Genomic DNA, 23,450 nt, shown 5'->3' with positions numbered 1-23,450 from the left:
ACACCTTAGCTCGCAATTAGCAACTATGAAGCTAAAACCAGTCCCGCGAAGAGTAATCATCTCATTGCAGGTGAACAAGAAAGCCTGAACTAAATTACAACCAGATTGATGAAACAAAGGGAGGACATACACAGGTCAAAGAGCAGATGTATGTGAACTCGACAAAGCAACTAGAGAAATGCAGTGACAAGATAACAACATTATCCGAGCCAAAAGATGATTGATCAAGTTATAACCAAATGATCCAGCACAAGAGAAACGAATGTGAAAAGAGGAAAATGAATTGAATCATGAATAGTCTTCTCAGGCTTTGTATGATGTCCTGACATTCCAATGGAAAAATATAATCTGTGATTATGAACCTTTTGCAAAACTGGGTTACTGTTTTCCCTATAGTTCTTTTAGAAGCTTTTATGCATTATCCCTCGTCAGTTTCCCAGCACCAACTGGGCAGAACAAAACCGTCACCGGCTTGAAAGAATGGGCAAAACCACAACTTTATCAATTTCAACTAGCTAAGCAGCATCAACATATTTCGTCCACTTTACGGTTTGAGAGCAAGAGCGAGACCGAGCTTGGGCGCCGCATTGATGGCCTTTGAGTCATACTCGGCAGACACAGTAATAAGCGATTTTGGCCTCCACTCTCGCTGGCCCAATAAGGCCAACTTTCCATTGTCTGAGAACCGGGTCTTCACAACAGTGCATGGATCGACTGTGTGAGAGCTTCCCATGCTAAAGCTGTTCTCGTAGGTGGAGAATCTATGCGTCAATTCAGCGGCAACTGCATTGAAAGGGTCCACCAAGTGGATGTAGGAGGCCTTCAGAGTTTGCCCCTTGTCAGTCCTGTTAGAGTTTAATAATTAATAGATCAGTTTAAGGCTATATAAAATATCATCGAAATGCACAAACGCGTCAACTCTAAGAATGTTCAATACAGACCACACAAAATTGTTTGTCCGCTGATTGATCTACAACAAATAAAATTAAGTCTTGCTCCACACAATATGCATCACCATGAGAACGTGTTGGAAACTCACCGTCAATTTCATCACGTCTCCTCTGTTGCAGGTACAATTTGATTTAAAACTAATTCTGTAGGTAAACCTCCCTCTTCTTTCCTTTGCTATTGTTAATGCAATATCTCCAGTTGACTATAAATTGTTATCGCCTCCTTCACTAAGGAATGGATCTTTCTACACTAGCAGATTATGCACATATAGATAACAAAGCCTTCTCTCAATGACTGGGCGGGCCTTAATTTTAGGGTATTTTGCTGGTTAAATATTCTGCGAGTAATTAATATAAGCAAACAAAACACCATCACAAACTTGTGGAAACACATTGCCAAACCAGAAGGGAGTAATGAAAGCAGAAAACGAAACTAAAACAGTACTATAATCTATTGCATAAAGACAACGCAACCTAATCAACTCTCGCTTGTGCTTTCTTTTGACTTGCAGAATAACTAGCATCATCTAGATGTATTATCACAACAATGTAAAGTCTTTGAGTTATTTGGCTTGCTTACTACGTCAAGACCAATCACCCATTGATACCCCACATATACAATAAAAACCTATTCCTCTAGCAGATGGAGACATATGACAAAGACATTGGAGCATTTATAGATAGCAGTAGTCTATGTGCATCATTAGAACACTAAATAGTAAATACCTAACGTAGCAAAATATGTTCTCCTAACCATACTTACAGAAGAACTGCAGCAGAAAAATCTGGCCTGTTCAAGCCAATCCCAGCATTATATTTGGTTAAAGAAGCAGAAGCAGTATCGAATCCAACTTCACCACCGAGACTGAGATCCTTGCTACCAATTGCTGCAGAAAACTCCAAAAGGGGAGTTGGGTTCAGACCTATGCTTGAATCAATTGCTGCGTGATGATGGAGGTACTGCAGCTCCAACTGATGTACAATAATGGAGTTAGTGATTCATGTCTGATAATTAATCTAGCACCAACATAAGCAGCCCCTCCCAATCAGCACATTTTCCGAATTTACGTCCCACAATGATGTTCATACAAGATACAAGCATAGAACGCATTTGGGCAATCAAATCTTGTATGACCATACAGGTAGCTACGCATTAATGAACATCATGTAATACATTCAAAACAATCAAAGGATGCGAGACAACCATAGATTCCGCTTCAGAAACAGAAAACCAACAAACCAGACACAAGGCCATATATTTGAAAAACATAACTGGAGGAAAGATGCTAGTCTGCAAAAAATAATGATATATGCAAAGTTGCAAAGTCTCACATGATGCTATTCAATATCCAATCTTGTATGACCATAGAGGTAGCCACGCATTAATGAATATCATGTAATACATTCAAAACATTCAAAGGACGCGGGACAACCATAGATTCTGCTTCAGAAACAGAAAACCAACAAACCAGACACAAAACCATATATTTGAAAAACATAACTGACCTTGCCAGACTTGTGATCCGGTATTTTAAAGCTAAGGGCAGCTTTGGTACTCGGCAGGACACCAGAAACAGTCACTTTTGTCGACACCTGATGAAATGTGAATACATAAATAAAGATATTCAATCAGTCCATAATATAAAAGAAGCATTTATGCATGGATGTGGAACTATCTATAAAAAAATAAGTAGGAGGGTTAAAAAAAAACGTTCCGGGACCAACATCAATGTTCTTACATTTGAATATGAGTCAACTTTCACATCCACTGTAGTATTTTCACCCTTGTAAACCGTATTTATGTCACCCACGAAAATTTGATCCCTTTTCAAACCAGTAGCTGTAAGTCCCTGCAACGCAAAAATTAAAATCCATAACAGCATTCAACAGTTTAATGACTTAGAGAGGTGAATTTACAACACCAATTCCCAGGGACAAAGGACTCAAAGTCATTTCTATGCAAATATGTTCAGAGTTTGAAATCAACTAAGGCATGTATTTCTACAATGTTCAAATATCATGATTTTCTGTAACAAGCATGTGAATCTGGGATCTCCAAATTTTCAGTTTTCCGCAACCATTGTACGGACATGTAAGAAAGTTGTGCACAGAAAGTAATTGTTGTAAGTTGGTCCTCATAAGGTGATATTGTTCAATCTATACATTGCGCCTAACTTGGGATAAAGCCCCCCCCCCCAAAAGAAAAAAAACCAACACACCGCACACACGCGCACACACACACATGTAGAGAGAGAGAGAGAGAGAGAGAGAGAGAGAGAGAGAGAGAGAGAATTGGTTGAGAGTGCACCATCCCAGTTGAGCTCGGAAGTGTCAGGGTAAACTTGTGATCGAAGGTATAATCTTTAGTCAAAAGATCTGCATTTAAAACTAACAACATTAGCCATATCCAAAACACAGAAAAGATTAGGGAAGATTAAAAGCTGAACACCACTAAGAATTATTGGCAGCATTTCAGGCGATTAGGTATGAGTTTAATGCCATTGTGATAGGTCATCAATTTCTATGAAAACCAACTTGTGGTGGTATCAAGGATTTTAACATGTTTCTAACAAAACATTTGATTTTCCTGGGCCTCCTTGTCTTCTTGTCTGCTAGATGAAACACTGTGATTAACTATGCATTATTGGTATGAAGGTCTGCAAAACAACTTTTCATAGCAGGACAGCAGTAATTTTGGTTTAAGACAGACTGAGTAGAGTCAGGTGGAGCACATAATTATAATCATCAGGTGTAGGTCCTGATTGTTCAAAATATGATCGTTCGGCCAATAATGATCGTGAAACTAAAGCAACTATTAGACAAGATGGAAATATAGATGCACACTGAATGAGCAGGTAAAACCTTTTGTTGTGGTTGTTCGACTGTAGCATCAGTCAAATAAGTGGTGATTCATAAGAGGAGATTCAATGTAATTGTTAAGAATCATTTGACTAAGAATCATTCAACATGTAGCAAAAAATATGTACCTAAAATCGCATTCCTTACCAACCCCTTATAAAATTATGAAAGAAAATAGTACCTTCATCCATCTTAGTTCCAAGGGCAACAGAAGAACAAATACATTAACCATATCAATTATTTAATAGCAGAACATTTAGCCTTAACAATAAAAAATGAGGAAGTGAAACAATATCATGAATCAATTCTTTTTCCTACCTGAACATCTGTCTCGAATATGAACTCGGACATCAGAAAGACAATCAAGGACTAACAAGCTGATGCTTATTGCATCTACCGGTTAAAAAATTGTTGGGATGCCAATATCAATACAATGTTTGCAAAAAAGAACTGTACCTCTCGCCCTTTTCCCAATATCTGAAAATGTTGCTGGACCACCGGCCATCTCTTTTGAGCAAGAAAGTACAACCTGCTCCAAGGAAACCATGATAAGAAACTTATATGAGTCACAAACATCAAAGAACATCAATTAAGCCATTGAATTATGAGTAGCAACTGTTAGATTATTGTTAGGATTGAATGATTACACGCAAGAAAAAAGATACCCCGTATTGGAAGTCACAATGGTGATGACTGCTCCAACAAACAGAAATGCAAAAATTTTACCCTGCAAGCTGAAATATCGATTACTTCACACGCTCTGATACTTATCCACTCAGACAACTTTTCCCTTTACTCTCTAACCCAAAAGCAAATGGGCATGAAACTGGCCTAGACTCGATTTCACTAGAACTTCCTTTTCTTTTTGGACATAGAAACACCAATTTCATTGAAGTACATGAGGAACACATTCATCATAAATTAGTTTAGGGCCGGTTATCAACTAAATCAGATGAAGAGAGTCGACAAACCCAACTTTCGCTCGCTGACTAACTTTCAGCCAAAACTAATCAAAAGACCACTCCTTGCTCCTGATCTCTGCAAGACCCATACGGCCAAGACCAACGACACCAGCGCCAATTGATAAGAGAAGCAGAAAAAACGAAAACCCATCATTGGAAAAGCAAGAACAAGCCCCTCCATCAGATGGAACAATACCAACAGATGCCATTGACTTCATTGGTGCGCTCCAATGCATTTTCAATGTTAGGCGAACGACAAAAACCAACGAAGAAACCAAAAAAAATGAATCCCACCCACGCGACCGCAACGATGCTCGAAGCGCTCAGTGGTCGAAGAGGACCTGTTTCTTTGAAGCGGCGGTGGCCGGCGTAGGGGGAGGGGCGCCGTCGCAGGAGAAGCCGCCTCAGCAAGATCTAACAGGGCTGGTGAGCTTCCTCGGTCGACGTCAGCTCTTGCTCTTCACTTATATCAGATGACCTTTCACGGGTTTTGCTAAAAAGCCCCTCACCATTTGTTTATTAGCGTCGGAGCCCGGCCTTGTGCGCAATAGGGCCACAAGTTTTCTGCTTGGCCACAAATTGTCACCCAACAAAATGGGATTTACCTTACCTTAAGTATGTGAATCAAGGGCCAAAAAAGGAAAACAAAAAAAAAAATATTGGGGAAAGAGACTGACAAAATTAATAACTTAATACAATGATTAATTAGGAAACAGATGAACCGAGAATTGAGACTTATAAGTATAATAACTTGCCTTATCTGAAAAACTAAGATCGAATGTAAATTTCAGCTCGAGAAAGTGACTAATATGGAAGTCAAACTCGAGTTGATATGTCTCCATTATCAAATTATGATATGTGCTGTTAGTTCTGTTTAAATTGGAATTTTACTGGTCATGTATGGCAAAGGTTATAGTTATAAATAAAAAGTGTATTGGGAATAAAGATTACAGTAATTTATGTTATTTCCATTTTTCGACGTGTATAAATATCTGTTAAGATACGAAGGGGCAGTACTCGAAGTATTTTCATAGCCCTAAAGATGAAATCCCTTTTTCAAAAGCTAACTATAAACCAATCAAACAAGGAAGAAAAATAGAGTTATACATCTATATGCACATCTATGCATATCAAGGATTGATCAGTTGAAACTAGCAGATGTCATTTCCATCATTTCCATCAGGGAACTTAAGTATACGACCAATTAGTCCAGTATTTAGATTTTTTGTTTTAAATGGGCACCATCATAATTTGCCAAGTACCTTACCCTTACCAAAAAAAAAAAATTATAATTTGCCATCGGAGGTTTTCTCCATGCCTAACGTCTAAGCCGAGAATGTGCTACTGCTAGAGTGCATTTAGATGAAACTTGTAATTAAATCCTTAAAAATGACAAACAGGGAAGAAGTTGTCATTCCTTCGACCTACATCTCTCGACGATCCCGATCATACGTTCGATCAGGCTGCTCGGCCTCCAGATTAAGGCCGGAGCTAGTTGTCGGAGACTTAGTTTTAGGCCTCCCGCAACCATTTCCGCTGGGTTGGCCAGAAAATATCGAAGGTGGTTCTGAACTTGATGTCGGAGTTGGTGATTGAGATGCAAGATTTACATATTCATTTCACGTTTCCTTTCACAAGAACCGTCTTCTTGGGTTTGCTCTGTTTCATATGAACAGGTGAAAATGAGGGGATTTTTGGGGCGACTTAAGACCTCGAACTGTCCTTAAGTTATGCGATTTCTATTGCTGACATGAAAAAATTAGCTTCTTTACAAAGATGGAGAGATCAAATCCAAGCCTCATTCAGTCCAATCAATCCCTCAACTCTGATGAAACTTTCATGACAGAAGTTGGATACTCGTACTTACAAAGTCTGTGTGTGCAAGCCTCACCTACACATTAAAATGCCAGAGAATGTGATCTCAAATCTTCCACTTGATTGCCAGTAACAATTGAAATTTGGATGGCGAGCCTGCTCGCGAGTACAATTTATGTGTTCTTCTCTGGTTGAGCTAAAAAGCGAGATATTTGAGCAGGAAGAGATAGATAGTTTCGCCAAAATAGGATTGGATTGATCATCAAGTCACAAAAAAGAAGAAAGAATGAACTCAAAAATGGAAATGGTGATGGCGAGCAAGCACATGACTTGTCTAAGGAATATGATACAATTTAGAGGGTTTCAAGTTACTTGTGAAGTTGAAGTACTTCAATGTCTGGAGCCACTTCTCTGGCGTCTTCTCCGTGTGAACCGCAATTGTGTCTGGCCAAAACTCGTGCTGGCATGGGTCCTTCGGGTCAGGATAATTGTACATGGCCCACTTGGCGTTGTACCGGTTCTTGGCTCGGCGCCCGTCCCGCAACCATGCACCGAAGACAAGGTCCTCGGGCCCCTCTGCGTTGTTCCTAGCGATGTCCGACTCGCTGATCCACTCGACCAAGTCCCATGAAACTATATAGCCCATCCCGGACATGTAGTGAACGAAAGGGTCCATGCTATGGCACGGTATCACGAAGCCGTAGTACAAGTCCTCCTTCGGCAATGGCCTCAACGACGCCACGAGCTTCTCCAACCTAAAGAAAGTGTCGTCATCCGCCTTCATCACATAATGGTAAGGCGGGTATGGTCGGTCCGCGCCCTTGAGCATCTCCGGGAGGCTCGAGAAGTATGTGTACGTCTTCCCGTTGTTCATGTTCTCTGTGCAATTCATGATGATGATGTCGTCGTACCGCATGATCTCTAGCGCCACCAGGACGTGCTGCTCCTCCTTCGTCAAGTTGCAAAACACAAACTTCACGTCGACTCGCACACCAGCGGGAGATTGAGTCCCGTAGATCATGCGGAGGAAGTGGCGGCGGTGGTACTGGTCGGGGAGCGTAAGAATGCCTATGAGTATCCGGATTTCATCGTCAGACGAGGAGTTTGCGACCGAGAGATTAGTTGAGTAATCGTTGAACTGGGGGATGTTGGAGAGAGCGCATCGGCCGAACTTTGACAACGTCTCATGTTGGAACTCGATGATCGAAGCCAAGACGCAGAGGAAGAAGATCAAGAAGAGGGAAACGATCATGAAGCGTTGGCCCCCCAAGGTTTTTGCAGCCTCCATGGCCATCTATTTCAGAGAGAACTTCACTGGGTTGAGGCTCATATTATGTTGAGTGCCTCGCATGTGATTACAGAATATTTTTCTATGTAACTTTACTTCTCAGATACGCCCGGATATCATTGGTCAATATCTTGCTATCGAGTCTACAGATCTATTTGACTTTTCTTCTTCTTAAAGAAAGAAAGGGGTGCGCGAAAGCATGAGAAAGTGTTCATCTTACCACCATGTCCTCTAGATGGCATCGAGGTAGACAACTTAGAAGGCGAAGAAGAAGACGAAAAAGTGAGGAGGTGTTTTGGTCTTTTCATTATTGTAAGACTGCCAACTTTTCGTTTGACTTGATGTATGGGGTCTAAGTTAGGCAATTTAGTATTACGACAAAACAAGGGGGAGTGGTGGAATTGAGCCTAAATGTCGGATTCATTGTATTTTCTTTCCCCTTCCTTTTAGATTTACATAATCAACACGCTCGTCATAGAAATGTTTTCTTAGTTTACCAAGTTACATATCCATGTTATAATAAGTTGTCGGCTTTGTCATAATTTGGGGAAAAGTACCAAAAAAGTAATAAACATTTTGCATTTGTGCCAATTTAGTTCAAAACATTTTGCATTGATGTCAATTCAGTCCTAAACCTTTTTATGGTGTCAATTCAGTCATAAACTTTTTATATTGGTACCAATTCAGTCCTAAACCTTTTATTTTTGTGCCAATTCAGTCCTTCTGGTCAATTTTGGCCGGATTTTGCTGACGTAGACGCTGGCCGGCCGGCGGCCGGTCACCGGCACTGACGTGGACAATTTTAATATTTTTTTTCTTTTCTTTTTTTTCCTCCCTCCCCTCCCTCCTTCCTTCAGCCGATCGCTGAACCGGCGACCGGCTAGAGGCCAGAGGCCGGCATCGGCGAGGTCGACCTCACCGACTGCTAGTGAGGTTCGCCCTCGCTAGAGATGGCGAAGGCGAGCCTCGCCATGGCTGGGCGAGGCCCAACCTCACCAGATCCAACGAGGTCATGCCTCGCCCAGCCATGGCGAGGCTCGAGCCCTCGCCCGTGGCCTCCGACGAGGGCTCGAGCCTCGCCAGCAGCCGGCGAGGTCGACCTCGCCAGTGGCCAGCAAGGGTGAGCCTCGCCAATGCCGGGCTCTGGCCTCTGGCCGGTTGCCGGTCCAACAACCGGCTGGAGGAAGGAGGGAGGGGAGGGGGAAAAAAAAAAGAAAAAAATTCAAAAAAATTCAAAAAAATTATTAAAATATTATTAAAGTTATCCACATCAACGCCGATGACCGGCCGGCTGGCCGGCATCCACGTCAGCAAAATCCGGCCAAAATTGACCGGAATGACTGAATTGGCACAAAAACAAAAGGTTTAGAACTGAATTGGCATCAATATAAAAAGTTTAGAACTGAATTGGCACCAATGCAAAAGGTTTATGACTGAATTAGTACCAAAAAAAGATTTAGGATTAAATTGGCACCAATGCAAAAGGTTTAGGACTTTTTTGGCACTTTTTCCTCATAATTTGATATGTATTGCTATCGTCGCATTAGAATCGCTCGTGGACGTGAATTTTTCCACTACATAAAAGGCTCCATTTGTATTCGTGTGAACTATTAGTGATGAAATTTCTTGATAGTCATGTTTGGATGGATCTGTAGTTACGTAGGGTCTACTTTATCGGATTTTTAGGTGATTTAGCACGAACGTTTAGAGGTGGTGTTGAAGTTTGAAGGAAATGTTTAAAAAAAAAGACCAGCTTACGTAGGACTCAACCTACTTGAAAATGAAGCCAACCCAAATGAGTCAATGACGCGTAAACGATGCTTCTCAGTGAATCCCGGTGGTAGTCACATGATGAAAATATAGTTCAATTATGGAAAAGGCTAATGGCCGTTTTAACAAGGCTAAGCTGACCCTTGATATGTTTGTTTTTATTTTCATTTCTGAACAATAAAAAGTAATGTTTGTAGTATAGCAGAAATTTCGGAAAATTAAAGAATGAGGCGCCATTTCGAGTAAATTTTTCCAAGTCAGATCATCGACTGTGACACGTGGGATGGCCAGTGATGATTGGACTGCCACGTTAGCAATTACAGGTGACACTTGGCCATGAGGACTTGATTGCATTTTCACTCAAAGATTTAGGACTATATTAGATCAATTAAAGGTCTAAGGCTGAATTCAAATCCGTATAATAGGTTTAGGACTGAAATTGCAGTTTTCTCTCTATGCTAGAAAGGGTTTTCAGAGGAAGGGGAGAACTATCAAACTCTTAGAGCATGTTTGGTTATTGGGAATGAAGCCATTCGAATGGAAATGGAAGTTTCATTCCCTTTCTTGGCAATGCTCTCAAAAGAATGGCAATGGAAGTTGCAGGGCAATGATAATAAAAGTAGCAGAGAGGGTTTAATGGTGAGAAGCAAGGATAGCGGGTAGGGTTCAAGAAGCATGCGAAACTCTAGAGCGAAGGGAGGAGCAAGCCTTTTAAGTGTTATAATTGTCGAAGTGAGGGGCACATCGCGAGCAATTGTCTAGCTTCGAAGAGAGATGAGAAATTAAGATTGATGCAAAATCGCGCAAGGCTACTTGGATGAGTTGGATTATATTCTATGCATGTCCACCAGCTTAACTGCAGATGAGTGGGTCATGGATTCCGGGTGGACATATCACATGACATCACACGTAGGGACTGGATCTCGTGGTATCGGTCTATTGATGGTGGTGCAATGTTGATGGGAAATATTACTACAATCGAGATTGCAGGCAATGGATCAGCTCAGATCAGGATGTGTGACGGGATGATGAGAATATTACGTGAAGCATGACATGTTCTAGAGCTGAAGAAGAATTTGATTCCTCTTGGATGCGGTTGGTTGCCGGTATACTCCAACGTTTGGAACTTTGAAGGTAATAAGTGATGCTTAAGTTGATGGAGTTGATGAGTCTGATAGAAAAAAGTAATATTAAAGCTCAGAGTTTTTATTAGCTAATGCCATACATGTAATTTTCATGTTAAAGCAGAGAATAAAGCTTTTCCACTACTGATGATGGCATATATGTAATTTCCATCGTAATTATGTATGCCGTAGACTCTTACTATATATTGGGGCAACATCTTTTGTTGCTGCGACCTTGAAGCTTGTAACTCCGATACTGATACTAATATTGATATTGGTAGTTAAGAGATTGTCTAGTACGGCACCGTGGTTTTTCCCTTTCTGATTTTGAAAGGGTTTTCCATGTAAAAAAATGCGTGTCTTCTTCTCTATTTTATTTCTCTTCAACGATTCGCATTCCTAATAACTTGTTTCAAAGCCTGGTTTGGCTAAATAGTGGGACCGATAGATATGGACGAAGGCAAGGTGAAGATCTATTGGTTCGATGCAAGGAGTTTGGTTTTTGAAAAATGCAGATCGAGGATTTGCTATATCAGAAGAACTTGCGTCAACCTCTGTTGGGAGAGAAATCATATTCAATCAGGCAAGGAGCAGGATATCAGTATTCTTTTCAATGGCAGTCAAAGTGCTATTTGTCTTGCAAATAATCCGGTATTTCATTCAAGTACAAAGCACATTGAGTTGAAATATCATCGTATTCATCAGCTGAAAGATGATGGAATATTGTCATTGAAGAGGATTCTTGGTGCAGAAAACCTAACAAATGTTGTCACCATTGAGAAACCGATGCTGTGCATTGCATAGGTTGGCCTCCATGGTTAATGATGAGAGGGCTTAGCACCGTGATTTTTTCCATTCTGATTTTAAAAGGGTTTTTCACATAAAAAAATTTGTGTGTCTTCATCTATATTTTTTCTCTTCAACGATTAGTGTTCCTAAAACAAGCAATACCAAAGCAAAGAGGACAAGAAGTATTTATTATCTTTAGGGTAGACAATTACGAGTTCAAATATTACAGTCTCATCGACAATGACAAAGTCAAATCAAGTAGGCAATGACACGTGCAATTAGGGCACATATATGAGAGGAGCATGTACATTGTCAGAGGGGTATTTTGTGTCAGTAGAAAATTGAAACGCTAGACTTTGCGAACATTGTTTGTTCGACTAGGAGCAGAGGCTACATTTTAGTACGCCAATTCAAGGAAATAGGGGTATAGTTGACTAGATACACTTAAATTTATCGAGGCCATCTTAGGTGCACTCGAAGGGACGTGCCAAATAGATGTTGACCTTCTTTGATGACTACTCGAGGAAAGTTTGGGCTTGTTTCATTAAACACAAGAACTCAGTGTTTGGTCAGCATAGAGAGTAAAAGGCAATGATCGAATATCAATGTTTGGTCAGCATATAGAGTAAAAAGGCAATGATCGAATAGCAAACAAGAAGGAACATCCAGGTCTTGAGGACAGACATAGGGTTAAAGTTATGTTCTGCGGAGTTTGATCAACTTTGCGCAAAGGATGGCATATATGAAGGAGGGAGAGCATCTCCCCCATGCTTCATATGCTAGTACAATTGGCAGTTTGAGATAAGTAATGAGTAGTACTAGGTTTGATCCTTCACATGCTATTAGTAGAATGTATAAGACTAATTCAAATATGCATTAGGAAGCTGTAAAGTGGATCCCTCAAATTTTCTTTAGCAATTTGAGATATATCATAAGAAATACTTGGTTTGATCGATCACATGCTATTAATAGAATGTACACTGACTAATTAACCATGTGTTAGGAAGTTGTGATATGGATCCTTTGGATTTTGTTTATGGAAACAATTTATTTATTGTGTTTCAGAGAAAATAATTCAAGTAGTGTAGCAGTAACTGAATATGTGAATCCATGTCATGCGTGTATCCCGGTGGAGGGTCGTTCTCTGAGCCTCTATGACATTAATTTTGTGGATTGTGCTGTGAATGTAAGGGCGATGTAAATGTCCAATGTTGTCCCTGCACCTAAATTAATAAAAGGACAACATTGAGTATTTTCATATAATTCATGGACTAATTTGAATATGTACCAAAAGTTTGGGAATCACATTGAACAAATTAAAGTTCGGGGATCACATTGCACATTGGGCTAAAGTTCAAGATCCACATTGATCAAATTAAAAGTTCAGATACTATATTACACATTGGGCCAAAGTATAGAGATCATTTGTGTCAATTTTCCTTTTGGTTTTGTTGGCACATTCGTTGTTTTGTATAATGGAAACAATAACATTCAAACCATAAAAGGATGTATTCTAATTCCAATGTGTTACCAAATGTGGTAATCATTAGATTAACAATTCATATTCCAATTTCTCATAATTCATCTCGATTCCTTTTTTGTTATTTGATTAGAGGGCAAACATATATTAAATTAGTTCAAAAGATAGACATTAAAAGTTAACCACAACAATTAGTGAAACCTTAAGTCTATTAGTAATGTTAGACGTATTAATGCTGGCATCTTACCTTAATCTATCACATAGTGTGGTAGATTTTACCTAGACTTTCAAACGACGAACCATAATTAACGGCAATGAAACTCTACCATATAACTCAATACACCAATATTATAGACCATTTTAGTATGCCCGCCCTAGTTCAGAATCGCCAATTCTTATAATGGGTGTTTTTAGGGTTCCCAAGAAATATCTTGCCCTTATAATTTTTCATCGTTGGATTAAAATCAAACGTAACTTAGCCATTCAATAATCGCAGTATGAATGGTTGTCTTTTTTGCTTTTAAATTCAATGGTGAAAAGTCCAGGAGGCATGATGCCTCTAGGACCAAAGACTACTAGCCCATTCATACAGGGACTGCTGTGAAAAGTCCAAAAGGCATGATGCCTCATAGGAGTGTGCAACCGGACCGGATTTACCCGGGAATCAGACCGGTCCACCAGGAAAATAGGTCCGGGAACCAGTTCCTGTTTGAACCGATCCGAGAACCGGTTCTATATTTTTGGAACCGGTTAAAACCGGTCCGATTCCCGGGTCTAAGTGAAAACCCATCCGGACCGATTTTTAGAATCGGTTTTAAGTTACTGTAAAAAAAAAAAAAAGTAAAAATCCTAACGTTAGACTCTCACTTCTCAGTCTCGAGTCTTGACTCTCTTCCAGTTTGCGAGCGATTCCCCTTCCTTCTTGCCCTTCTCAGTCTGCTCGCAAGAGCTCGTCGTCGCGGCTTGGCTCGTCGCCGCGGCTTGGCTTGTCTCCGCGGCTGCTCGCCGCTCGTCGCCGTCGGCTGCTCGCCGCTCGTCGCCGCGGCTGCTCGCCGCGGCTGCTCGCCGCTCGTCGCCGTCGGCTGCTCGCCGCTCGTCGCCGCGGGCTGCTCGTTGCTGCAACCCAACTCATCGTCGCGGCTGATCGCTGTCTCAGTCCCCGCAACCCAGCTCGTTGCCTCTCGTCGCCGCGGCTCGCAAGAACGCAACCCCTCTCGTCGCCTCTCGCCTTGTTGTGGCCGACTCCGACGCAACTATCGAGAGAAAGGTGAGTCCGCAATTGAATTTTTTTTGGTACTTTTTTGTTAGGTGACGAGGTTTTTGTTGTAAAATTTTTCGGACGGAGGGGGGAAAAGGGACTAGGGGTTCAAACAAATTTTTGATAATTCTCGTTGTAAAATTTTTCGGTTTGATTGTGCTGCATTTGAGAGGAAAGAAGGGAATGCTCCTTGTGAGTAGTACAATTCTTGCGATTTTCGAGTTCTTGTTCGATGTGTTTTGGTGCTGTGTTTTTGTGGTGATTGTTATTTGCTTGTGGGGGGTTGTGTTCGGGATGGTGGGCGACTGTATTCTCTTGATTTTTTGGGCCATCGTTCAAGCTGTTTTTCGTTTGGTGGGGGTAAGCTCTAGGGTATCCATGGCGGTTTGGTCGGTCTGATTGTGCTGCATTTGAGAGAAAAGAGAAAACATGCTGCGTTTGGTGGGAGCATGCCAATTGCTGGATAGTGCTTGTGGATTGTTTATTTTGCTTCAAATTTCTGAAACCAGAAAAAGGAAAAAAAAAAAAACAGGTTATCGGGTAGACCCTGAAACCGGACCGGAAAAACAGGGTAGGTTCCAAAACAGGGTTTAGGGAAAACAGGGTAGGTTCCAGGTTCCAAAAATTGAGAACCGGTTATAACAGGGTAGGTTCCAGGTTCTAGGTCTGGACCCTACCCACCCTGGAACCGATCACCCCTAGCCTCCAGGACCAAAGACTACTAGCCCATTCATACAGGGACTGTTGTGAAAAGTCCAAGAGGCATGGTGCCTCCAGGACCAAAGACTAATTGCCGACAAGCGGAGACCTTGAAGATATTTGTCAACTCCTTCCTATTTGGCTTCAGGTATTTCGAAGACTACTTGCTGGAGACGTCATACTTCTTTCAGAAAACGATTATCATCACCATTATCAAGAACACTTGTTGGAGATATTAGGCTCCAAACCTTGTGGAACCATGCAACTGACAATGGAGTTGGAGAGATTGGCGCGCATCTTCTTTTTGTTGGCGATGTTTCACGCCTTCAATTCCATCGATTGGTCGATGGCTCAAAACACTCATCATCGTCGTCGTCATCACATTCATGTTGGGGTGATTCTTGATATGGAGTCACCAGTTGGGGAGATGGCCCAACAGTGCACGACCATGGCCATCACTGACTTGAATGCCTCGGCCTCGCACATTAACCATCACCTGAAGTTGATTCTGCATCCTAGAAATTCCATGGGACAGCCTCTCAAAGCTCTATCTTCAGGTGGGTTCTCGTCGATTCTCCGCCGCTGTCATTCTTTGCGCACACACACTCAAGCCACACAATGTGGGGAAAATGTACAGTCATTCTGCCACACAAAAGGAAAGTGTATTGTACAGTCATTCTGCCACTATATAAAACCAATCCCAGAGCTGAAAAATATGATCACATAATAGCATGTAAACACACGACTAACGATATGTATTGGCTAGCAAATATTTTCATTTTGTGAGTAGGTGCTTAGCTAAATGAGAGAGGACTTGCCATCTAGTACTTGTGTTTGGAATTGATCTGCTTATTGCCATTTGGAGCAGCTGTGGATCTTTTGGAGAATGAACAAGTTGAGGCACTGATAGGCCCACAAACATCTGAAGAAGCCGAGCTTCTGGCAGAATTGGGAGACAGAGTTCCTATCATTTCCTTTTCTGCTAGTAGCCCTTTCTTGTCCAGTGATAAAAATCCAAACTTTATCCGAATGACAACTAATGATAACTTTCAGGTTGGAGCCATTGCCGCTCTAGTTCAAGAATTTGGGTGGAGAGAATTGGTTATAATACATGAGGACAGTTCCTATGGAAACGGAATCATACCCGATCTTCTTCTCACATTAGCAGAAGGTAATGCTCGTGTAGCACATCGAACTGCCATTCCACCGCAAGCCAGGGATATATATGTGGAAGCCCAACTCTATAAGCTGATGGCTCTGTCTGCCAATATATTCATTGTCCACATGTCTGCTTCCCTCGCATCTCGGTTTTTCTTGAAGGTTAACGAGTTAGGAATGATGAGTGCAGGTTATGGTTGGATTGTGACTGATGGGATAGTAAACGAGCTGCCTGTGATGGATCAGTCGGTTTTAGACTCGATGCAAGGAGTCGTCGGAATTAGACCTTATATTCCACCCTCAGAGCGGCTTTGCAACTTCTCATTGATGTGGAGGAACAGCTTTTTCAGAAACCAGCATCATCAAATTCCTGATATAAATGTATACTGCTTATGGGCATATGATTCTGTCTGGGCTTTAGCCAAAGCAGCATATCATTTAAGTCCAATAACTTCTATGCAGAAGAATGATGCTGCAAATAAGCTTGCTCATCTAGCTGCCATTCCCTCAAGACCAACTGGATCGGATCTAGTCTGCACAATTCTAAGTGGCAAGTTCATGGGTTTAAGTGGGGAAATTCAACTTAAGAATGGACAACTGCAACAACCAGTAGCATTTGAAATAGTGAATATTGTCGGAAGAGTCAAGAGAATTGGATTTTGGACCCAAAGTAATGGGATAATGCGAGGGTTAAATAGGTCTAGTGTTGCAACTCAATCACCCTCTGTGAGAAAAATGGCCTCTATTGAATGGCCTGGATCATCCTTGGCTGTACCAAAAGGTCAACGGTTTATGCCAAAGACTGGGAAGAGAATGAGAATCGGAATTCCAATTAAAAGAGGTTTTAAAGAACTGGTGGGAGTGGAACTCGATCCTGAGACAAATGCGACAATTGTAACGGGCTTGTGCATAGATGTGTTCAAGGCTGCAATTGATTTGTTGCCCTATGAAGTAAAATTTGACTTCATTCCCTTTCCAAATTCAACGACTGGAAGCTATTATGAGGATCTGATCTACCATGTATACCTTCAGGTGATCTTGAATGAACCCACTATTCCTTGAGGATTGTCTTTTCTTCTAGTGTTTGCAACCAAATAATATGTGCTGCTTCCATGCAAGAATAACACCAGATAAATAGCACATCCAAGTACATAAACATGACATTTTGTTCATTAAACAAAATAATTTAAAATTAATTGATAAAACCTGTAGTACAACATTTTTTATAGGGAATAGCAAGTCGAGATGCAGCATTGAGATTAGACCGGGCAGGATGAATTTCTGTTTGCATAATTGTGCATGCAAAAACTACTATTCTTGGAGCCAAATTTCTTTCAAATGATAACTCTAGACGACTCGATTACTCTATATATATGTCAGGGAAAAGAATGTCAACAAAAGAAATTGAGTGATGCAGGTTGAAATGCCCAAGTGTATCCGCAGCTGTTTGTGCTTGTATCCTCATATACATTGTTTACGAGATGTACTTACCATTTCTTTTGGGTTCTTGGCAATATGTACTAGCAATATGATGCAGTTGTGGGTGATATAACCATCACAGCAAATAGATCATTGTATGTGGACTTCACAATGCCTTTCACAGAAACTGGAATAGCGATGATTGTGCCTATTGAGACATCACGAAGCGCAAACATGTGGATATTTCTACAGCCTCTCACGGTGGATCTGTGGTTAGTCATAGGCGCTTTCTTTGTCTTCACAGGATGCGTAGTGTGGACAATTGAGCACAATGACAACAATGAGTTCAAGGGACCATTATCTCAACAAATTGGGATGGTGATGTGGTATTCGTTTTCGACACTATTTTTTGCACAAAGTACTGACTCTCTCTATATGTTTTCGATGTTCATGTCCTGCTTTAACATTTCTTATGATGAGTGGATTAACTGAGTACAAGATCAAAGTTTCCCCAGCAATAGACAGTTTATTAGAATTAAACCCAGATTTCAGGGCAAAAAGAAGTAAAAAATAGTATCCATTGAGAAGGCAGAAAGAATATGCTCAGTTGTTTCTCTTGGATTTATAACCTTCTGTACAAAAACGGTGTGAGTTGATATAGTACGAACTTCGAAGTAAATTGTCATCTCATGATTTGCAGGGGAAAAATTAACCAGCAACTTGTCCAAAGTTGTGGTGATCGTATGGCTGTTTGTAGTTCTAATACTAACTTCCAGTTACACTGCAAACCTGAGCTCAATGCTAACAGTTCATCAGCTTCAGGCCTTGCCAAAGGGTGAATCTATCGGTTTCACTGTCGACAGTAAACTTGTTCGGACAGATCTGATCAATGTACCATTCAAAAACCCCTCTTTTCCCCCTTTGGAAACGGTTGGAGATTGTGCAAATGCTCTGAGAGATGGAAGCCGAAATGGTGGTTTCTCAGCAATTATTGATGAAATTCCTTATGTGAAGGTCTTTCTTTCCAAGTACTCTGCTCAGTACACCATGGTTGAGCCCTCATACAACAGCACCAATGGATTTGGCTTTGTAAGTCTCTTTTTCTATATACAGTTGAGTTAATATATTGGGATCGATCCAATCAATAATACTAGGCCCTTCAATGCAGGCTTTTCCTAAGGGGTCACCTTTCGTCCCTGACATGTCTGCATCAATAGCAAAATTGAGAGAAGATGGAAAACTTCACTTGATAAGCCAAAATTGGTTTCAAAATCATTCCTTATTCACAAATCAAGATTCTGCAACAAAAGTTGCTAGACTTGACTTATACAGCTTTCGCGGTCTCTTTCTTATCACAGGCATCACTTCGACTGTAGCTGTGACAGTATCCTATAAATTTAGGAAGAAAGAATCAACAACTGTGCAACATGAGGTTGCCGATCAACCTGTTGAAGAGAAGTTCTCACCAGTTAGTGATATCCCATCAAGAAGAACCAGTTCCAAACATATCAGAAGATATTCCTATTGAATCAGAAGAAAGTGTGAGATCGTTAACTGATGTAGATACCGACCAATATCATGGTGCTTATGTGGCAACATACCAGGAACTTTGAAGCTTCTTATGATTTTTTAGCTGTAGGGATGAAGAATCTTGTTAGAACTCTGAAGAAGTTTGAAATAAGAATATGTTACTCTTGTACCTTCTGCTCTATTTGAACTACTTCTGCAAGTTTAACCATAAGAAATGCCATTATTCTTATTTATGCCTGCATTTTTATTGCTTTATTTTTCTCAATACAGTGGCAAAAGAAAATGACGAGAAAGAAGCAACTAAGGGCGACAGATCCTTATTGTTTTATCATTCAACTAAGGATTGGTTTCATCGTAGTAAGCATTTAGGAGACCAATCTAAAGACTACAAGACCAATCCAGTGGATAACAATCCCAGAAATGGCAAATCAGTTGGAACAGTGTAAAGTGACGGACAATCTTATTTATACTGCAACCTATAACATTTTGGTCAAACACAAATTAGCCACAACAGAAAAATCCTCGTTTCGCTCAAATTAAGATCATTAAGACTAACAAAATGCTGAAGCTTCTGCAAGTACCCCCATAGTCGATGCAACTCTGAACAAAATTGATAAATAAATTGCAAATCCACCGCTAATTCTAAAGGTACTGCAGCAAAGTGATATCCCCATTCTTAACTGACTAAAACCCATCTTTCTGAAAGATTAACCATGTCGGCATATCTTTTGTTAGTGAGAATAGTTGAACCAGTGCCAAGTTGCCAACCAAGACGAGAAAGAAGCATCTGAATCAGCTTCTCAAAATGCTAGTTTGGTTTGGCCTCAAAGAAAAACCTTTCGGGCATCCTTACCAGGAATACCAGCTTTCTTCTAAGCAGCATCATCTCAGAAGATTTCACATATATCATCCATGAACGTAACATGCCAGTCTTACCAGGCAAAAGGAGCAGGTGCCTGACATCGTTCTTTTCGATTTTCTCCATCTCTGCACAGTTGACAAAGGAACACAAATGATTTAATTCCCACTTCCCTGGCCAACTTTTGACGACAAACGGACATGATATCTCTAAACAAAAATGTTCCTACCATATAAATACAATAAAGAATGCGAAAACAAAACCATACTATATCGACATTATTGTTTAGAGCCAAATTCTACCGGTAGGATAATTTTTTTATGAAATGCATGAGTGAGCTTTAGGCTAAAATTTTGGTGTCAACACTAAGTTATTACAAAAGTCAATAATTTACAATTCACTCAAATAATTGGAGGTAACATCAACTAACTTAATTGGAAAAAATTAAGTAAGCCACTCAAATAGTTGGTAATTAATATTGTATTATTTGAGAAATTTTAGCCTATAAAAATTGGTAAATTATTTGATCGATATTTTTGGTAGTTACGCATATAAAAATTGGCAAATTATCTGAGAAATTAGTAAGAACAAAAAACCAAATAAGCGCCGGTGAATACGTATAAAAGTTGGTAAATTACCATGACTTTGGAGAAATTACTATTTGCGGGTCTAGTTCAAGAGATAGACATAAAAAGTTACCCACAACAATTAGTGAAACTTAAAGTACAATAGTAATGCTAGACATATTAAGACTAGTGTATCAGATTAATTTATTAAAATGGCGTTGCGGACTTCGACTCGGCTTTCAAAAAGCTAAACCATCCAACGAAATTCTACCACATAATTCAATACACCAATTTTATAGGCCAGTTTTAGTAGGCCCGTGGTTGTTCAGAATCTAAACCCCAATTCATATTAGGGTGTTTTTGGTCACTAGGAGATATCGTGTCATTGTAATCTTTCGCCGTTGAATTAAAATGCAACAAATCTCAGCCATTCAACAAATTGTAGTTCGGATGCTTGTGATTTTTTGGTTTTCGTAAAAGGTGACTCTTGGGGACCATGTACTCACCAATTCATACAGTGACTGATGTGGAAAACATGGCTCTCGACATCACTCTCAATTGTAGAGAACTGAGGCATGGAAGTAATTTGTGGAAAACATGGCTCTCAACATCACTCTCAATTGTGGAGAACTGAGGCATGGAAGTAATTTGTCCAACTCTTTCAAATTTGGCTTCGGATATTTCGGAGAATACTTGCTGGAGACATAGACTTAGACTTTCAGAAAACGACTTATTAACATCACCGAGAATGCTTGCAGAAGATATTAGGCTCTAAACTTAGTAAAAAAATGCAGCTGACAATGGAGTCGGAGAGATTGGCGCGCATGTCCATTTTGCCGGCGATGTTACGAGCCTTCAGTTCCATCGATCGGTCGATGGCTCAAAACAGTCATCACCGCCCTCATCATATCCATGTTGGAGTGATTCTCGATATGGAGGAACTTATTCTTGTTTCCACACTCCTATAGTCCAAATAGCAAGATGTATTAACCCTGTTTCCTAATCAAGAAACGTGCATATTCCCAAACTCTCTTACCCCTACTAATGAAAAAAATGTGTGTTTGTCTCATCAAACTGCTATTTTCTTTTGCCGGATATTCTTTTCAAACTTGATGAGTTGATAGAATAAAAGTTTTTTTGTTATCCAAAATTAGAAGACATACATTTATTTGAATGAATTCAAGATATAGAGATAAAAGGTTAGCGGCAGCAATTAGTGAAAAGTTGATGATTTACAAACAAACAAATAAGCATAAGTAATTCAACTAAAAGTTGGTAATCACTCAAATTAAGATTGGTATTTTAATATAAAAGATGAAAAATTTAAAAACTCAAAAAAAATTACGCAAATAAAACTTAGTCAGTTACTACGATTGACCCAAAAAAGTTACTACTAAAGTCGATAATTTACAGGCGGCTAAATAAAAGTTGGTAAGTCATCAAAATAAATGGTGGTAACATCAAATTTGTCGGTAAATTAATTGGATCAAAATTAGTAAGTCACTCAAATAAAGGTGAGTAATTTGATACTATATTTGGTAATTTGATATTATAGTTAGTATATTTAAAAATTTGATAGATTATGCATATAAACGTTAGTAAGTTATCAGAAAGGTTGGTAATTTACAAACAACAATATAGAACATTCATAAGTAAATCAAATAAAGACTAGTGAAGCAAAACTAGTTGCTTCCATCTCTTAGAGCATTCGCACAATCTTCAACATTCAACAAAACGTAGTCTGAATGATTGTAATTTTTTGTTTTTGGATCCAACGGTGAGAAGTGCCTCTTGGGACAAACCCATTCATATGTTGATTCACTTCATGCGAAAAATGAATGATATGAAAAACATATTCCTAAAAAAGATTGCTTGTATCGCTTACAAAAATAAATTAAAGAAAAATATTTTCATCGTTCACGAAAATATTTATAATGGGTGTTTCTACGGTTCCCAAGAAATATCGTGCCCTTACAATATTCCATCGTTGAATTAAAATGCGACAGACCTTAGCCATTCAATAATCGCAGTTTGAATGCTCGTCTTTTTTGCTTTTAAATTCAATGGTCAAAAGTCCACGGGGCACGATGCCTCCACGAAACGATGGACTCCGCCATTCATACAGTAACTAGTGTGTAAACCATGACTTCTGAACATCCCTCTAATTGCCGAGAAGCGGAGACCTTGAAGATATTTATCAACTCCTTCCCATTTGGCTTCAGATATTTGGAAGACTATACTTACTGGAGACGCAAGACTTCTTTCATAAAACGATTATCATCACCATTATCAAGAACACTTGTTGGAGATATTAGGCTCCAAACTTTGTGGAACCATGCAGCTAACAATGGAGTTGGAGAGATTGGAGCGCATCTTCCTTTTGTTGGCGATGTTACACGCCTTCAATTCCATCGATTGGTCGATGGCTCAAAACAGTCATCATCGTCCTCATCATATTCACATTGGAGCGATTCTTGATATGGAGTTACCAGTTGGGGAGATGGCCCAACAATGCATGACCATGGCCATCTCCGACTTGAATGCCTCGCCCTCGCACATTAACCATCACCGAAAGTTGATTCTGCATCCTAGAAATTCCATGGGACAGCCTCTCAAAGCTCTATCTTCAGGTGAGTTCTTGTCAATTTTCCGCCGCTGTCATTCTTTGCACACACCCGCACTCAAGCCACACAATGCGGGGAAAAAGGAAATTATAGTGTACGGCCAGTCTGCCACTAAAATAAAACCAATCACCGTGCTGAAAAGTATGATGAGGTTCACAATCACATACTAGTGTGTAAAAAGGCAACTAACGGTCTGTATGAGCTAGCGATATTTTCATTTTGTGACTCGGAGCTCAGCTAAACGAGAGAAGATCTAGTACTTGTTATTAGAATTGATCTGTTTATCGTCATTTGGAGCAT

General features: G+C 40.1%; 3 protein-coding genes across 4 annotated transcripts; 1 reads left to right on the top strand and 2 right to left on the bottom strand.

Annotated features, from left to right (window-relative positions):
* Window positions 1-261: 261 nt before the first annotated feature.
* On the bottom strand, window positions 262-5,268 carry LOC115677408 (mitochondrial outer membrane protein porin 4). Its single transcript, XM_030600573.2, has 7 exons — window positions 5,113-5,268; window positions 4,266-4,338; window positions 3,259-3,326; window positions 2,690-2,800; window positions 2,457-2,543; window positions 1,714-1,922; window positions 262-845 (listed from the first exon to the last, which is right to left on the bottom strand). Exons 2-7 carry the CDS (start codon window positions 4,312-4,314, stop codon window positions 545-547), a joined length of 825 nt encoding a protein of 274 aa, XP_030456433.1. The 5' UTR covers window positions 4,315-4,338; window positions 5,113-5,268; the 3' UTR covers window positions 262-544.
* Window positions 5,269-6,665: 1,397 nt separating this feature from the next.
* On the bottom strand, window positions 6,666-8,015 carry LOC115677466 (hydroxyproline O-galactosyltransferase GALT3). The gene has a single exon (XM_030600644.2). It carries the CDS (start codon window positions 7,878-7,880, stop codon window positions 6,921-6,923), a length of 960 nt encoding a protein of 319 aa, XP_030456504.1. The 5' UTR covers window positions 7,881-8,015; the 3' UTR covers window positions 6,666-6,920.
* A 7,100-nt stretch (window positions 8,016-15,115) lies between these two features.
* LOC115666570 (glutamate receptor 2.3-like) lies at window positions 15,116-19,270 on the top strand. 2 transcript variants are annotated; one of them, XM_056320802.1, is made up of 6 exons: window positions 15,116-15,551; window positions 15,863-16,165; window positions 16,343-17,184; window positions 17,677-17,989; window positions 18,272-18,660; window positions 18,740-19,270. In XM_056320802.1, the coding sequence occupies exons 1-6, from the start codon at window positions 15,254-15,256 to the stop codon at window positions 19,097-19,099; spliced, it is 2,505 nt and encodes an 834-aa protein (XP_056176777.1). In that variant the 5' UTR covers window positions 15,116-15,253; the 3' UTR covers window positions 19,100-19,270. The 2 variants fall into 2 exon arrangements, with proteins under 2 accessions (XP_056176777.1, XP_056176776.1); XM_056320801.1 differs by having other exon boundaries at window positions 15,117-15,551; window positions 15,863-17,184.
* Window positions 19,271-23,450: the final 4,180 nt, after the last annotated feature.

Source organism: Syzygium oleosum, unplaced genomic scaffold (genome assembly GCF_021117445.2).
Source record: "Syzygium oleosum isolate NSW1041296 unplaced genomic scaffold, Sole_v2.1 Sole_v2.21, whole genome shotgun sequence".
NCBI lineage: Eukaryota > Viridiplantae > Streptophyta > Magnoliopsida > Myrtales > Myrtaceae > Syzygium > Syzygium oleosum.
Note: the sequence above shows the minus strand (reverse complement) of the source record. Positions and strands in the feature narration are given on the sequence as shown.

Bases quoted from the DNA above. Each gene is read 5' to 3' on its own strand.
- LOC115677408 (XM_030600573.2), bottom strand. From the start codon at position 4,314: ATGGCCGGTGGTCCAGCAACATTTTCAGATATTGGGAAAAGGGCGAGA. The intron at 3,327-4,265 runs GTACAGTTCTTT...TTTTAAATGCAG, and splicing joins TATTGGGAAAAGGGCGAGAG to ATCTTTTGACTAAAGATTAT. The intron at 846-1,713 runs GTAAGTATGGTT...AAACTCTAACAG, and splicing joins TTTTCTGCTGCAGTTCTTCT to GACTGACAAGGGGCAAACTC.
- LOC115677466 (XM_030600644.2), bottom strand. From the start codon at position 7,880: ATGGCCATGGAGGCTGCAAAAACCTTGGGGGGCCAACGCTTCATGATC.
- LOC115666570 (XM_056320801.1), top strand. From the start codon at position 15,254: ATGCAACTGACAATGGAGTTGGAGAGATTGGCGCGCATCTTCTTTTTG. The intron at 15,552-15,862 runs GTGGGTTCTCGT...CATTTGGAGCAG, and splicing joins TCTCAAAGCTCTATCTTCAG to CTGTGGATCTTTTGGAGAAT. The intron at 18,661-18,739 runs GTAAGTCTCTTT...CCTTCAATGCAG, and splicing joins GCACCAATGGATTTGGCTTT to GCTTTTCCTAAGGGGTCACC.